The 16,675-nt window shown below is 38.3% G+C and overlaps 1 protein-coding gene and 1 long non-coding RNA gene across 3 annotated transcripts in view; one reads left to right on the top strand and one right to left on the bottom strand.

Annotated features, from left to right (window-relative positions):
* Positions 1-54: 54 nt before the first annotated feature.
* DNAJC12 (DnaJ heat shock protein family (Hsp40) member C12) lies at positions 55-16,133 on the top strand. Of its 2 annotated transcripts, none has more exons than XM_068950851.1 (6): positions 55-292; positions 5,823-5,936; positions 7,244-7,322; positions 10,163-10,302; positions 11,879-12,077; positions 14,147-16,133. In XM_068950851.1, the coding sequence occupies exons 2-6, from the start codon at positions 5,859-5,861 to the stop codon at positions 14,239-14,241; spliced, it is 591 nt and encodes a 196-aa protein (XP_068806952.1). In that variant the 5' UTR covers positions 55-292; positions 5,823-5,858; the 3' UTR covers positions 14,242-16,133. The 2 variants fall into 2 exon arrangements, with proteins under 2 accessions (XP_068806952.1, XP_068806953.1); XM_068950852.1 differs by having other exon boundaries at positions 57-296.
* LOC104144876 (uncharacterized) overlaps positions 3,787-16,675 on the bottom strand; it is a 29,863-nt gene continuing 16,974 nt past the window's right edge. Inside the window, exons 5-6 of the long non-coding RNA XR_011142268.1 lie at positions 5,192-5,399; positions 3,787-3,863 (exon numbers count right to left, since the gene is read on the bottom strand). This is a non-coding gene — a long non-coding RNA (uncharacterized lncRNA). The remainder of the gene's footprint in view (positions 3,864-5,191; positions 5,400-16,675) is intronic.

The following is a 16,675-nucleotide window of genomic DNA, read 5'->3' as shown; positions in this document are numbered from 1 at the left end:
ACCCCTCGCGCCACGGCGGTTGCTCGTCACGTGGCCGCGCGGAGCCCCGCCCGCGAGGGGGCGGAGCGCCGCCGCTGAGGGGAGCGTAGCGGCCGCCGCTGAGGGGGAACGTAACGGTCGCTCCGGCCGGGCCCGGGGCTGTGTCCGGTGCCCGTGCGTTGCCCGAGCGAGGTCGGGAGAAGGGAGGCGCCGAGTTCTGCCTGAAGTTTGTTTCCCCTCCCCGAAGTCCGCCGCAGGAGCTGGCGCCTGTGGTGGGACAGTGCCCGGCAAATGGCGGTTCCGGGCTTCCGTCGTAGGTCTACCTGTTTCTCCCGTTAAGTATTTACAAAAGAAAAAAAGAGAGAGAGGAAAAAAGCCCTCGCTCTTCTTTACAATGATCTTTAGAACGAGGATATGAAATACGCAATGCGTCTTGCTGAAGGGGGGGGGTGGGGAAAGGTGTTTCCTGTCACTGACTTCATCCCTTCTGTTGGATTTCTCTGTAGCTGTCTTGGGGTGGTGGGATTAAACCTGCCCCCAAAAACTTGTAAGGATCTCTCTCTTGGTACATTTGCCTGTCAGGTAACTTTACTGAAAGGTCTGTAAATGCTTTTCTGTAAACGTGGAGCTGGCTGACCTGAGGATAAAAAGGGAGATACTTAATGGATTTCAGCCTTTGCTTGGGCAGTCAGCTTGTCTGCTGACTGCACTGAAGGATTTTTGCATCTGTTGGTTGAGCTTTTGGTAGGGATGCTTGAACATTACCATGCTGCTTAAACTCTTGAGTTGGAAGAAGTTTGTCACGTGGGTTTTCCAGAACCTACCTTAACACTTTGTGTTTTAAAGAGCGAAGCCTACACAATTTACTAGATACCTGATGGTAAACTGCAAGAGCAGGGGTTTGCTCTAGTGATATTCACAATTTCATTCGTTTTCATGTCCCTGTTCCCTCATGGCACATACGCTAGCAACTGTGGTGATCTGTGTTTTTAGTGACCTCTGTTATTTAAGCATTACTTATAGAGGCAGCCTTCTAACGGCATCAAGGCTAACCAAGCCTTGATGCTTGGTTGTGGACCATCATTGTATAGTGCATACAGAGCTACCACGTTTTCTTTGGTTATTTTATCTCTTTCTACTTGGAAGTCTTGTTTGGACTGGTTTTGGCCACTTCCCCAGGCCTTTCTGATGTCCACAACCCTAAACAGTGCAGTAGGCTTCCAGATTTCCAAGCGGCACTAAATGGCCGTCACGCAGGCAGCTCAGAGAGCTGACTTCTGACCCCAGGCTTGGGCTGATGCAAATAGATTGTCAATAATATTTTTACTTAAATTTTATACTTTTGCTTATGCATGTGGTTTCTGGTTTTGTCTGCCTTGGCTTTGTTTCCCCTTGCAGATGGGGCATTGACCCCATCTGTCAGGTTTGTAATATACTCAATTCACGCTGGCATGGGCATCTTTCTTACTGCACCTTGCAAGATACAGTAGTGGTCAGACAACTGTGTAGTTGTTATCCTGTTGCTTTTATAGACTATTTGAAATTTGGAATTTTAGGGAATCAAAATGTTGGGCTGGACACAGTTCAAACATTATGCAGACCCCTGTTGACCACGTAAAATTTTGTTTAGTAGAAGTGAAACAGAGGGGGTGGAGGGAACTGCCCTTGTAAAACATGCTGTTCTCGTTCATTTTTGTGCTTTGCTGAATTTCAGTTGAAATACCAATGTGAAAGATATCTGAGAATATTTTAATTTCTCTTGCTTGTATTTTTTGCTCTGTCAATAGGCTCTGAAATGTATAATATCTGTTTGTTTTATTTTCTCTTTCACAATAACAAATTAAAGAATGAAATAACCCCAGTCAGCTGTGTGAAGTGTTGGCTACATTGGTTTTACATCATTGTTTCATCTGCTTACTTGTTCCTGAACTGAACTAATATTAATCAGTGTGCTTTTGAAAAATCAACTCTGAACTTTAAAAGGATAAGTATTTTTTTGCAGCTGCTTTGGTTTTATTACCTAATAATTATCTGCCTACATGAACGTTTTGATCTAAGCTTTATGGATATAAATGTAAATACTGTTTGGTTTAATGTGCCACTGCTTAATATCACAAGCTATTTACAGAATAATTTTAGTGAATTTATTACAACAAAATCCTTAAGTTTAGTGGCAAGGCTGAGATTAGGCAGGCAGAATGTATCCCTTTCAGGCCTTGATACCATCAACTTAAACAAACAAACAAACAAAACAAAACAAAAACCCTATACTTTTGGTTAAAACTGTTGATACTTAGTTTGGGCTTCCAAAGGAATTGTTTTCTATATAACTGGTTTTATAGGCAGTATAAGTGATTATGAGGAGGAAAAAAAATCTATTTTTTTTTTCTTTAGTTCTTCCAGTTATTAACAACAAAATCCCTGGAAAAACATACCATTTCTGAAACTTTACATTTCTTTTATTGAGGAACTATTTCTCAAAAACAAGCTGTGAAGTAACTGAATGTGAATCATAGCATCATTTATTATTCTGTGCAAATCTGAATGTATGCATTCTTTAAATCCTTAGTGAAGCTGAGGTAAGATTCAGATTATTATAACAGCACGTGCATGATACTTTTGTCAGCTATCTAGGAGAGGCGTGACTTAAATACACACCAAAATTACAATATTAACATGAAGACAGTGTTCTAACGAAGAAACTATCTCACCTGAGTAAGTACATGATCTAAAGCTTTCCGGAAAAGGTAGTGGTGAGGAAATAAATCAAGGCCCCTAAAGCTGATACGGATGTTGCAAGCATTTATGGGTGTTAATAGTGTTACAGCAGTAGTTGCCCCTAACTTGGGAAGCCAGTTTAGTGCTGCTTAGGTCAGGTCCTCTCCTGTTTCCGCAGCTCTAAGCATGCGTTGGGACAAGGCCAGAGCATGAAACGCAAAGCTCAGTGATACTGTGCCTGGAACTTTGTGAAAATGTATACTCTTTGTCCTCAGGAAGCAAAACAACCAAAGTCAATTGAGAAGAACTGATACTGGAAGAACTTCATGCATTTTATGGGAATAAATTCCCACCTAATCGATTCAAAATACGGATTTACAGATTTTGCTGATTTATTTAAAGGGCCATTTTGGACTTCTGTAAGTTGATGGCAAACCTTCTGTTATGCTGAAGCAAGCTTTGGTGTCATGTTATTTCACTTGTAAATGACTCAAAGCCAGCAAAATTGTGGATAATACGTTACAAGTGAATAGAAACATTTTGTTTGTGGTTGGTACAGAGAACAAACATCAGATTTCCTCACGCTCTGCACTGTTTGTACGTTCTGAGCAACACCAAGCAAAACGCAGGTACACACAGACTGTGCCATCTCCTGCACCCTGATTCTCTTTGGCATAAAGTTTATGTCTTGAGAACAATCATTGTATTTTTTCCTGTGTATTGTATGCAGGTTCTCTTACCCTCCTTTCCAAAGATGCCTTGCCCTGTGGGTTGTCCTGCTGAGATCAGTAGGAGTAGTAATAGGTTGAGTTACTGTTCAGTATCGGTAAAGGTGATGACATTTGGATTCATGTTTTTTCTATTAATAATGCAAACTAAACTGATAATAAGGGGCTGGTTTGTTCATTCCAGGTGAACGTGCATACGCTGGTAGTTACGCATTGTTTTGAGCCTTCTCCAGTTCAGATTTAGCTGTCATCCACGTTCAAACCTTCAGACCGTGCTACCGGGGTGTTTTTGTCCCAAGCATGAGAACGCTTTGGGAGGAGGGAACTCCAATGTGCTCGCTGCGGCAGTGCCGGTCAAGCTCTTCATTATTCAGTCCCAATGGACGGATTATGGACGGGTCCAGGGCCTCAGCCGACAAATCTCCTGGATGGCACTTCCTGACCAGAGTGAAAGAGAAACTCGCGAGTCTCAGGGTTTAGTCTGCTGAATCCTGCTCTTGGATCTGCAGTTCACCTTGCAGCACAAAAATAGCTACCAAAATCTGGAGGAAAATAGGGTTAAAGATCCTTCCCTTTCACCTTACGCAAATATGCGAGAAATACTTGGACGAGAACGGTATGTCAGAAGTGCGGCAGGGGAACAGGGACAGCTGTTTGTTTTTTGTCCTCCCCCAAGTACAATCTACTTAAATATTTACACGATCTCTTGCTAAAAGGCTTTATTTTTTCTATTATGCTTTTATGGTTTGTTAGAAATGGGGGAGTGGGAAAGATTTGTAATTGTTAATTCTTCTACTTTGTTGAAAAAAATAGATTAGCTGTTTTATCTGCTCTGAGAAATATGATAATTATGATTTCTAGCAGATTTAAATCGTTCCACTGAGCTTTGTGCTTTGTTGTTTAATAAAATACACAATTTTAATTAATACTTTAAATACTTAATTATATATTATAGGCTCTTTTGTGTACTTTATATATTTTACTATCTTAATAGACTATCTGAATGTACAGTAAAATAGAAAATTTCAGACAGTACAGCCTTCTGTGTTAAAGAGAAAGCAGTGGAAGGCTAATAGACAATTTTAAAAGATTAATAATATATATCATAAAACAGTAATAAAAATAAAGCAGTTGTAAATACAAAAATATTTGGAATTGCCACTAGGTTCTCCCTGATTAACATACAGCTAGTCTAGCCACAGTTACACCCTGTGCATCTGTTCCACATTGACACTCACTTACTAGTGACTTACTAGGTCACTGCATCTAAAATTGATTAAATATTCAAGATATAAATTGGTAAGTAGTGTTTTTAAAGAATAAGCACTATTTAATGACCTTAAACACCTTGCATTACAAAGCTCTGGCAGGGACGGAGGGAAACAAGAGTGCTCCGTAGGCTCCAGGGGAAAGGCTTTAGTGAATGGCTGGTATTACACCTAGGAATTTTTTTTTTTTTTGTTTAAATCCACGGATCATAGGAAAGTACAGTAAATCATATCAGTAGTCTCTATGTGACCGAGGCCTTGATCATTAATCACTGCTCAAACTTCAGGCATTTCACTTCAATGTGAAATGAGTTTTACAAGGCATGTTTACTACACGCACGATAAAGACCTTCAAGACAGAATTTGAAAGTAATTGTACATGAGAAAAATATTTCTTTTGATAACAGAAAACAAGTATTTTATTTTCATAGTCTGAACTTTGTCAGACACAAAATTGATGTACAAAAACGATGAATTTGTTTCTGAAGAATAAATTACCTTTGTGTCCTATGTAGTAGTCTTCAAAAACTAAAGATTCATCCTGCTCTCTTGCAGTGACGGACAGAAGTCTTGGGGGCTTTGGCAAGGCCAGGGCTTCATCCACAGAACTTTGCAGCCTTATGATCATTGTTTTTGAAGTAATCCGCACTCTTTTCTATAATTATCTATATAATCCCCTTGTCAAAAGTTGAGGCAGAAGTTACAACTGAAAATTAAGCAGAATATATATTTTAATACATGTGGGTCCCGGTGCAGGCAAGCCTTTTAAGTGTGCGCCTGATTTTAAGTGGATGTATGCATGGTGGCAGGACTGAAGTCTCAAATACAGCTAGATTTTACTTAGTATCCTGAATTCTTTCCAGTCGGTACCAGAGCCAGAGTTTAATGTTGCAATTACTTTGGCAACTACAAGTCCCAGGGAGCATTGCCATCAGCAGGCTTGTGCAACCGGATTGGCATCCTGCAGGGGCCAATGGAGAGCAGTTCCCGAGACTTCATGTGTCTCAGCTCCCTCTGTTAAAAAGCACTGGAGAGAGCTGTAGACCGGAGTGGAAATAGCTTATTTCCCTTGGCTACTTTTAAAGCAGTCTGTGAGCTTTGCATTGGTTCTCATATTCTACATCCCCAGTGCCTCAGCTTGAGGAAGGCCACCGGGCTCACCCAGATGGATGCGATTTTGACCTACAGCCCGGATGACTTGGAAGATTACTACAACTTGCTGGGGTGTGATGAGCTGTCCACGGTAAGAGTCCTCCCTGCCTCCTCTCCAGGTTAAAGGTATTTTGAGGGCGCTTGTCTTCCTACGGGGGGGGGGGGGATCTGAAGTCCGTTATCCCTACAGGTAGGACTATTTGACATACGTCACGAACCTTCTTTCTTGCCACTTTTATCTTTTAGTATTTCCTCATTGCAAAGCTCCATTTACTGGCCGTGTTAAGATCCTAGAATAAGGCTCATATGAAAAATATTTTATAAAACAGAATTTTGTTATTGATGCAACTGAAATGATGGTTTATTCATTAGTTTCATTCAACATGTGATATGGTTACGTATTATGAGCCAACTGCATGAAAATAACATTTTGGAATATAGTCATGGTTTTAAAAGATGACAAAAGCTATATATGTGTTACTAATGCAATTAATGTTCATAGCTGTAGATAACTGGTAACGGTATTCAGTTAAAAATATATTTATATAACATATATGTACATATTCTTTTTTAAAAAATGTATTAATTGGTTGTGAGGAAAAACACAAAAATAATCTTTTTGTTATTCATCATATTAATTATTGTAAATGCTCATTTTAATGATACTTTCAAATACTAGTTCTACTAATTTGTTTTGGTAGCAGATACATACATTTCTTACTTTAGGATGAGATCTATCTAAGCAACTGTTGAATGATTTGTAGCTAAAATAAACGTTCTTCTTCCTAAAGATGACCATATAACACTTACAACATTTTTTGGATAGTCAAGAGTTAGTGGTATACTAATATTTTTAATCCAGCTGCTATGTTCAGTGGGACTGGGTTTGGATTTTGGACAGTTTCAATTACTCTGCAATAATGAATGCTGTACTAAGTGTGGATAAAAGCTATCTTTTGTTCGGTAAATATAATCAGGTGTTCTCAGCTGTCCTAACGGTTAAATGCGGGGAGAATACCTCTGTCTTTTCTAACATAGAAAGCACGTTAGTAAGCATCCGTGCCAGAAAGCAAATTACAGCTTTTCCTGTGGTAACTTCTCATAGGACGCCCCAGCAGAGGGCAGTGTTAAAGTGAACGGTGGTTGTCAGCACCCTGGCGGCTGCAGTTCCCAAAGAAGAAGAAAAGGATGAGTGCGTGGAAAACGAAATTTAAATAAGCAGTGCAGCTGACAGATGGTGGCTGTTACCTATTTTGCTTGTAATAAAGCTTGTAAAATGAACAAGCCGAAGACTTTTAACATTCCTTGTTGTGCCTCCCAACTCTTTTCAAAAAGGAAATTCAAAATCTGTTCTGTGTGTATGTATTTACTCACTTTAAATCTTGACGTTCTGTTTAGGTTGAACAAATTCTTGCAGAATTTAAGGTTAAAGCCCTTGAATGTCATCCTGACAAACATCCTGGAAACCCCAAAGCAGGTATGTATTCTTCCCTGTTTAAAAACAATCTTTTTTTTTTTTCAGTCTATTAGTATGACAAAGATATTAAATTCCACCTTAAAATGTATTAGTATGGAAAAAATATTGACTAAAGTATTAATTGTCATGTATATGGAGTGTGGTGTCTTTTAACAGCAAGCTTTATTATTCTATTCTAACACACATTCCTAGGAGGATGTGGGGTTTTTTTTGTTTGTTTTTTCCTAGAAGTTTCCTTTTTTTTTTTTCTTTCAATGGTAGAATATCTTTTAATTCAGAAACTGTTTTATGGAGTATATCCCTTTCTAGACAAATGAGGTTGGTCTGTTTCTATGTTCAGCCGCACTCAAATGCCATAATTGCGTCAACTAGATGATTTGCTTCCGTGAACAAGCACGTCAGGAACATATTAAATGTACTTTAGTTTCTTTTAATGTAATTTAATAGCTGGAAATAAAGAGAAGCCAGCCACACAGGAGCAGCCGTCTGTTTTTGCAGAACAGCAGCTAATATGAGAGTTTATGAAAGCGTGCAGTTCACCATACCCAAACCATACCTGTGACTTCAAAGCAGCACCTGAGTTATTTGAAGACAATCTTACCCATTTGTAACTAAAAGCATAGTTCTCATCAGTGATCACAGCCATCTGAAAACTATAGTGTTAAAATAAGGGCTCTTCTGATCTTATTTGTGGTCAAAGTTTGCAGAAGAAGCTATTCAATATTGAGTTCTATTTGATTCTATTCAGTAGAATATGATGCTGGAGATTATCTTTTCCTCCCTCCTTTTCCATTAAGAGTTTATATATCTTCAAATAAATACTTCTATTAACAAGGCTTGAATCATTAGACTACAGTACTTGCTTGGAGAGAGACAAATAAGCACAACAAATAATCTGAGTGTAATTGTTAATATTTGAGGTATGTTTGTATGGAACTAATCATAAAAACACTTTATCCATCTTTTGGAACTCTTCCTAAAAATTCTGTGTTTAGATTTTCATCATCATCATGATTATTATGGAAATGTGTAAGATTTCTTTTGGGTTCCCTTAGTGACTGCAGTTTTCAAAGACGACTGGGGAACAGAGCACACAATACCCAAACACGTTTTTCTTTTTTTTATCCTTATTTTTTGATCAGAGCCTGCAGGAGTAAGGAGAACAGAAGCAGAGTTTATCTTTTCTTTCCTTTTAAGATGTTTTTAGTTCTAGAGTGCTAAGTTTTTAAAGCCACTAAAATTTGTTGTAGAATAATTAAATTTACATTCCGTTTTGCGTAATGCAGAAATTCTTCCTCTTAGCTTAATTATCAGCTGTCTGAACAAAGTAAGCATACAAACCTACCCACTTGTGTGAGTTTGACCTTCTCATCCACACCCTCTCCTGGGGTAGCAGAGCTGGGAATACAGCGTGGGTTAAATGACACTCCTGCTCCACTGCCTCTAGGAAAGCTCTTAGCAGGACTTGGTTTTCCTTATTGATGGATTGGGATGAATCCTTATTTCCTTATCTAATTTCAGTGGGCTAACAAGGGGGATTTAGAAAGTAAAATTGGTAGGAATTTTCACTTTGAGATTCCCTGACAAAGAATCGTTTGAAAGCGTTTGAGAGGCAATCTAGCACCTATTAAAATAACCTAATATCTACTGTTTAACTTATTCTAAAAGATAGCAGAGGTACCGATAAAGCCAATGGAATCAGTTTTGCCTGCAGCAAATTCAGAGACTAGACTCTATCCCATTGCATCTCCCCCCGCCAAATTTAACTGAAGCCAAATAACTGAGAAGCCAAGTGCCAAACATTGGAGCAGCTTCGTTTGTTAATATGTAATAGTTTATGCTCCATGTACCTGAACCTGCTGCATGTTCTTTCAATGCCATTTCACAGTACTAGTGAAAATTTGCTTTTATTGTTGGTTTCCTCAGCTTAATAAAGCTTAATGAAGAGTAATAAAAAATACTATTTTTATTTGTTCAAAATGAGTCACACTAGGAAAAAAAGAAACCGAACAGAATGTGCCCCTCTGCTCCCCAACCTGTTGCCTGATGTTTGATTTATGGCTGTCAGTTTGAATTAGTGTTTGGGCTCAGCATATTTCAAAATAAATCTCTCTAATTTGTAAACTAGAGTAAACTAATAATATGTCATGGTAACACAGGTGACTCACAGATAAAATGTAACTCGTTATAGCCCTTCTACAAAGCAGCTGCATCCTTAGTAACCATTTAATGAAAAATTATCCTGTAGGGAAAAATAAATATTCTCATTCATGCAACCTGGTATCCAAGATAACATTTTAGAATATGTTGAAAAGCTGCCTAATAAAATGCACAAGTTCATTAATTTGCACTATATTTAGATTCCTGTGCTTGCTTGTCGTGTTTTCCTTCTCATTTTTTCTCCCTCCTCACATTTTCTTGGCACTGTATTCTGCTCTGACCTCCTTGCTGCTGTGGATATAAGTGTGAACCTTCAAAGCATGGTTTCTCTAGTTTAATTTCTGTTTTTAAAACACTGTTTAAACATGCCTTTTGCCTGCTGTTCTGTATATGTTTCACTGAACTTAAATTTAGGAAATTTTGAAACCAGTAGACAAATGAGCATTTTAGCATCATTTGAGACGGACGTCAATGTCCACGGAAGGTGCCGTAGTTGTAAAGGCAGCTAAAACTTTGCAGAGCCGTAAGCAGAGCAGCCGCAGACCTGTCACTCGGTTCTCTCCTCCTGTCTCTTCTACTCTGTTTGCTCTAAGCAACTGTTGGCAGCTCCCCTTTCACATGTGAACTAGTTTCATTAAAAACAAGTGTTGGCTTTAGCATCTTTTTGGTTTGCGTTCTAGTGGAGAGTTTTCAGAAGCTGCAGCAAGCTAAGGAGATTCTTACTAACGAAGAGAGTCGAGCTCGTTATGATTACTGGCGACGGAGCAAAATTACCATTCCGTTCCAGCAGTGGGAGGCCCTGAGCAATTCGGTGAAGACGGTGGGTGTTGTTTACACTTGGACATTCAGTAGTGGGGGAGGTAGGGCTGGTCCATGGGAAATGATCCAGTGAATGAGAGGGTTGCAGCGCTTCTGCAGTGGTGGGTTCTGGGGTTAGGAATAACGTGGAATGATTTCTAAGGTAATGCAAGTAAGATTGGAAGGCTAAAGAAGCCCATTCATAGAAGGGTCTGGGGCTAGTAGTTCTGGAGGGAATTTATCAAATTGCCATTTTCATGTGTATTATATGAAGCTTAAGTAACCTGAGCACTTTTTCAAATGCTTCAGCACACTTTGATTCATGTACCTTTCATCTGTTTTCAAAGTTATATAAAGGTGCTCGCTTTAATCTAGTATTTTGTCCTTTTGGTATATTAGTTATCAGGTAGTTTTGGTGCTAACTGATTAAATAATGAGATAATTGAAAAATCTAGAAGATGTTCTCTTGGAACCTTGGGCTTCACACAAGTCTTTGGAGGGGCCCTGCAAGGCTAGAGGGATGATTTGTGACAGTGGTTTTTGATCACTCTTCTTGCTGAAATGAAGTCGGGCTTCAGTTCCTAAAAACCGTTAGGTTCTTGAGGTGCTGTACTGCTCATCAGACTCCCTGGAGTTCTGCAGCGGCGCTCTAGGACGACTGACAGCACAAACGCATGATTAATGACAGATTGGCCCAAGCAACCCTACTAGTAAACCAGAAATTTAGATTGTCTGCCAAAGGTAGGACAAACTGCAGTATAGGCTCACCTGTGGAAAGTGGAGAAATTTTTTGTCACAAAAAAGCAATATTTAAATACCATTATTTCCTTCTTGCGGGGAAGGGTGCTTTGACCTGCATGGTTCCTTAGAGACAGATGTTCTGAGGCTTGTTTTCCCTCCTTATTTTGCTAGTGAGAGACTTTGGTGGCATGTTTTCAGTAGGGCCTAATTTCATAATGTTTGACCATTTTCTGTCTAGTTAAGGTGAATGATAGTTGCAAGATCTCAAGACAGGTGAATAAATATATTTTTGCCTTTCCTCCCCACAATCCACAATTCTGCTTATGAGAGATGTCGGAGAGGCTCTTCAGCTAAAGCACCATGCTTGGGTGTAACTGTTTGCTGGAAGAATCCCATCAGGCTTAATTCACTTTGAAACAGAGGCATCCCACAGACCTCAATAGTAAAACTTTCAAAATCATCTTGCTTTCAAAGGGCATCTTGAAATCAAAGTCAGCTTTGAAAATGGAAATCTTCTAAGTCATGTAAACTCTCTTAAAAAGTGTTTGAAGTCATGACAGAAGACATTGTGGACAAAAGACCCATGAGTACATTAGAATTATTTGGTGCGCTTCTACATTTTGTTCTTCATCCTCGCTGACGTAAACTATAGCTGTGTATCCCTACTCAAATTCTATCTGCAATATGTTACTATGCTTTGCTTATCCTACTGACCTGCTAGTTTCTCTCTGGTACGTGTTTCTGTTTAACCCTGTATTACAACAATTTAAGAAAGAAAGAAAGAAAAAAAAATAAAACTAGAAATCTTTTAAAACACAGGAATTGGTTCTTGATTTGTTATTTTTTCATTTCTTTAGTCAATGCATTGGGCTGTCCAAAGTAAGAAGGACCAAATGCTGGAAGCTCCTGTGAATAATAGCAACAACATAACTAGCGAGATTTGGACCCAACATTCTGAAAACAGTGAAGACGGATTGTCAGATGGGAGCAGGGAGCAAGAAGATGTTGCAATTCCTGATGCGAAACCGCAGTCTTCAAAGAATCCAGACTCCCCAAGTAAGTGAAACTAGCAGTCGCAGAAGACTGCAGTATCCAAGAACTGGCCTGAAGCTGAGGCTTTTAGTCATGAGAAATTATTTTCCAGAATAATACATGTAATTGGTAGCTTTTTTAATGTGGTTCTGGGTTGGGGTTTTGGGTTTTTTTTCTTTCTATTTTTTATTTAAATTTGAAGCTTTCAGGCCTTTTTCCCTCTCCCACCCCATGCTTGCTTGTTTGTTTGCTGGTTAAAGCCAAAAAATGGAGAAGAGAACATAGTTCTTCTTAAACCAAAATGGAAAGTTCAGTTTCCCTGCTAAATTAAAAAGTAAAAAGGTTTCTCAATTATTTCCAGCAGTATTTTTAAAATAACTCCTTTCAACTGTTAAATAAAACATTCAGACTTATATTCTTCTTTTGTCCAGCATTCAATACTCATGCACAGTTTACAGCTGATAAACTAAAAAGGAGAACTAAAAATTGAGACTCAGAGTTCTTTTGTATTTGATCATAGGTTTCAAAACAATAATATGTACACCACAGTAAATGTCTGTTTCAAAAGCCATCACCTGGACAGTCAGTATTTTCTGTCTGCTGTTTAGGTTACTAGGCCTGAATCAAAGTTTACTTACCACAGGGCCCATCCTCTGTTCTACTCGATGCTTCAGTAGTTTCATAATCTTGGGTTTATGTTATTGGTGAACTATTATTAAACAAAGTCTCGTCATTTCTTCCTAGTTTGATCAAACAAATAGGAAATGAAATTAAACTGTAAGGGAGCAAAACCTAGTTTAATCCCAAGCATTTGTGGAATGCAGAAAATACATTTGGTGTTAGAATTTTCTTATCTATGTGAGGTATAACTGAAGATTTAATATTAAAAAATGATGCCCTATAACAATTTACCATCTCCATTATACTCTCTGCTGTTTTTAAGTAATTAGATCAGCACTGTATCCTTTGTAAAAGAGTAAAATTTCAAAGTAAATATCAACTGATTCTTTGTGATGGTGAGCTTTCTTTGCAGGTATCTTCTTTTTTTTGTTTTTTGATGTTTTATTTTAATTTCCACAGATTTGAATGGGAAAATATAAAACCCATCAAACGCCTACTTACTTTATTTGGTAGGAGTACATTTATATTAATAAATGTGAACATCAGAATGTATGTATTCTTCAAGGCTTGTATTGCTTTTCAGCATTCATACTGGCTGTTGGGATGCTGATAAATTTTTTTTTTATCTTAGTCTAGGAAAATTTATATTTGTTCTCCCTTTTAAAATGCAGTATTTTTAGGTTCTGTCTGCTGGTCCCTGAAAATTACAGACCACAGCTCCACATAGCTATTTCAGCCTGAATTAATGAGAAGTCTGGTAGCAGGTTTCAGCGTTCTGATATAGGAAGATCACTTATTCGTATTCACAGTGCAGAGATCACAGAAATATAGCACTGTAAATGGGCCTGAAAAACTCCTCTAGTCCCTTGTGTATGGGCAGGCCCCTCTTATACCCACACTATTCTTTACAGAAAGGGGGTCTAATCAGTTCTTAAAAATGCCCTGAGATGGAAACTCCTCAGCCTTTCTAGGCAAGTTAATCTAATGCTTTGCTCCTCTTACCACTAGGAAGTTTTGTATTAATATCTTCTAATCTGAATATTTCTGCCTGTAATTAAGTGCCTTACTTCTTGACTAATCCACCAGAGACATGGAGAATAGATTATTCCTTCCCTTTACGCTTCTGCCGTTCACATACTTGGAGACTTATCATGTCACCCTCTCTATCTTCTTTAGATTAAGCAAATGCAATTTATTCACTCTTCTTTTGAAGTCATATTTTCTAAGACTGCTCATCATTCTTGCTCTTCTCCTTTGGACTCTTTCCAAGTGATAGATAACTTGAAGTTTGGTGCTTGCTTGGTGTTCTTGAGGTTTTTGTTCAAATGGTTCCCTGCTAGTCAAGAGCACTGAAAGTAGCCAATCTTTTAATTACGTTTTGGGGAAGATTATAGCAAGTATTATTTCAGCCCAGTTTGTTTTGCACACACATCTAATAATTTACTTGCTCTTCTCTTTTCTTTTTTTCTCAGGATTTTCAGAGGCAAATTACTGGCACTTGCGTTTCCGCTGGTCAGGGGATGCTCCATCAGAGCTTCTGAGGAAATTCAGAAACTATGAAATCTAAAATGCAGAATACTCGAGAGCGCAAGATCATCTGTTCAACAACTCAGTATTTTTTGCCAGCAGTTATGTTATTGGTATCTTGTACTCCTTCACGGCTGTGTGAATATTGTTCAAATAAATGGTGTCTTAATACTGATCTGTTAACCCACATCTATGAGCTTTGCAGATGGACGTCTTTTTGTTTAATCAGCAAGCAGTACCCTTTTCAGTATTAACATAAGTAGTGTTTGTGCATAGTTATCTAATATCTTATTTACTGTTTCTTGTATTTTTAAATATTTTGTAGTGAATAACATTTTTGTCTGCACTGCAATACTATAAGAATGTACTCTCAGTAAAATCAAAAGTCCTTATTAGAGTCCAGGAACTCTTGCTATTAGTGATGATAAACCAAAAGCTATGTGACAATGAACTTCAAGCCAAATTATGTTTATTTCTAAATTAGATACTCTGAGCTACTTTTCTGTTGCATTGTACTTATTTTAGCAATTTATATTGCATGCATGCACTATTGCAACTTAATATTATTCACTATTACAAGCTTAACTTGTCAGAGAACTGTGATCATGTGATACAAATGAAGTTAAGAACCCTCTTATTATCCCAGAAGGCAGCTGTGAATAAATCAAGCTCTCTTAAAAAAAACAGTTGCATTCTACCTTAGAAAGTAAGTTTTTTGCACCAGCTATTCATTTTGGAAGGCAGTTCCAGACCCTCACTTCTCTGGTTAGTAGCTTTCTTCCAGTGCAAATTTATCAGTGGACATCTGGGTACCCTCTGTATGTGTGTCAACATTGTCCTGTGGCTTAACAGTAATTGCTCTCCCTGCTGTGGCCTCGTAGGCAGGGTCTTGTCAGGTTTTGTATGGTAGGGAATGAAGAATCAGGCCCGGTCAGCATTAATGTGCACAAAATCTAACATGAAGCACTTTTTATATTTTGGGCAACTTTTCAAATTCTATGCTATATTCATTTATTTTGTAATATTTTCTTTGTAAGCCTTGTCAGTCATTGATACTGGTTTTGTTGGTAGCAAGTCGTTCCATCACAACAAATAAAACAGCAAGCATAGAGAAAAGGGCTGTTCTCATTTATTGAAATGGAACCCTCTACCCACCACCGAGATCCCCCTTGAGTTTCTCATTATTTGCCCTCTCAGTGGGGAAAACCTTAAGGGAGTCCTGGTTTGAATCCTTAGCATCCTCAAAGAAAGTCTAATCTGAAAACTAGTCTACTCCCAACGTGGAAACAACATTCTGATCCAACCCTGGGGTGGTGTATTTGGCCCTGCCGCGCAGTGGTATGATGTGCCGACTGATCTTCTATTGTGCTTTTCCTCTTTTGTGCCTATTTGCTGTACGTTATAACACAAGCCCCTGCCAATGCAACCCAAACAATAGGTATATCATTAACCTTATTAGTGTATTTGTCAGTTTTCTTTATAGGGGCTGATGCCATTGTTAACTCTAGTTGTGTTGGTACTGATCTATTTATGAAAGCTTAATGTAAGCTGTTCTGCTGTTACAACTACGCTGATCTAGCTTTGGTGGGATCAGTAGTGATAGCTGTTTCTAAGGCTATCCCCCTGCTTATCTAAAAATGTAATTTTTGTGGATTCCGGATTCTTTTCCCTTGCTTACTTTGCAGCTGAAAACATTAGCGATAACGTTGTTAATAATTCTCTGCTACTATCTGCTAAATGGGATTATATACCTTCTTTTAGTGCATGTACCGCTCTCCTTTATATTAAGGCATTTGCTCAAGAAAGTTTTTTTCAAACCATTTTATCAGGGAGGGACTGTAAGGAGGGTCAAATAGTGGCAGAAGAAGAAATTCTAGCTTGTGTGAAGGATATAGAGCAATAAAGTACATTTTTCTCTCTTTAACAAAAAGATGGAAATGTAACTGGCTGGAATATTTTGGATCAAATGGTAGCTTAGACTCTTCCCTCCCCATTTCACTTGCTTCTACGGGTAAAGGGGGCAGGTTGATGGATGAGTTAGCTCCCTTGCCAAATGGATATACAGGCCTTTGAACAGCACCACCATTTCTCATGTCATTACAACAAATTAATATTAATTATTACATGGGCTGTTTTGGCAAAATACCTTCACTTATTCTTTACTGAAAAGACATACTATATCTTACTGACAAATATATACTGATATATTTGCATATATCTAGAAGAATCTTAGCCCAGCAAAAGCCGATAGTAACTTACCTTTTGCAATGTACCTGCTGAGGAGCAATACTCTCATTTATCTTTACCCTAGTGAAGGGGTCAGATTCAGTGCTATTAATTGGTTCTCTAGTACACAGATGTAGACATTTCTTCTATTTACATATACATACACGTGCTTATATACATATTTACACACATACACATTTACATACATATTTAACTCGAAATGGTCCAGTTTTCCATGTTTCTCAAAT

Source organism: Struthio camelus, chromosome 7 (genome assembly GCF_040807025.1).
Source record: "Struthio camelus isolate bStrCam1 chromosome 7, bStrCam1.hap1, whole genome shotgun sequence".
NCBI classification, from domain to species: domain Eukaryota; kingdom Metazoa; phylum Chordata; class Aves; order Struthioniformes; family Struthionidae; genus Struthio; species Struthio camelus.
Note: the sequence above shows the minus strand (reverse complement) of the source record. Positions and strands in the feature narration are given on the sequence as shown.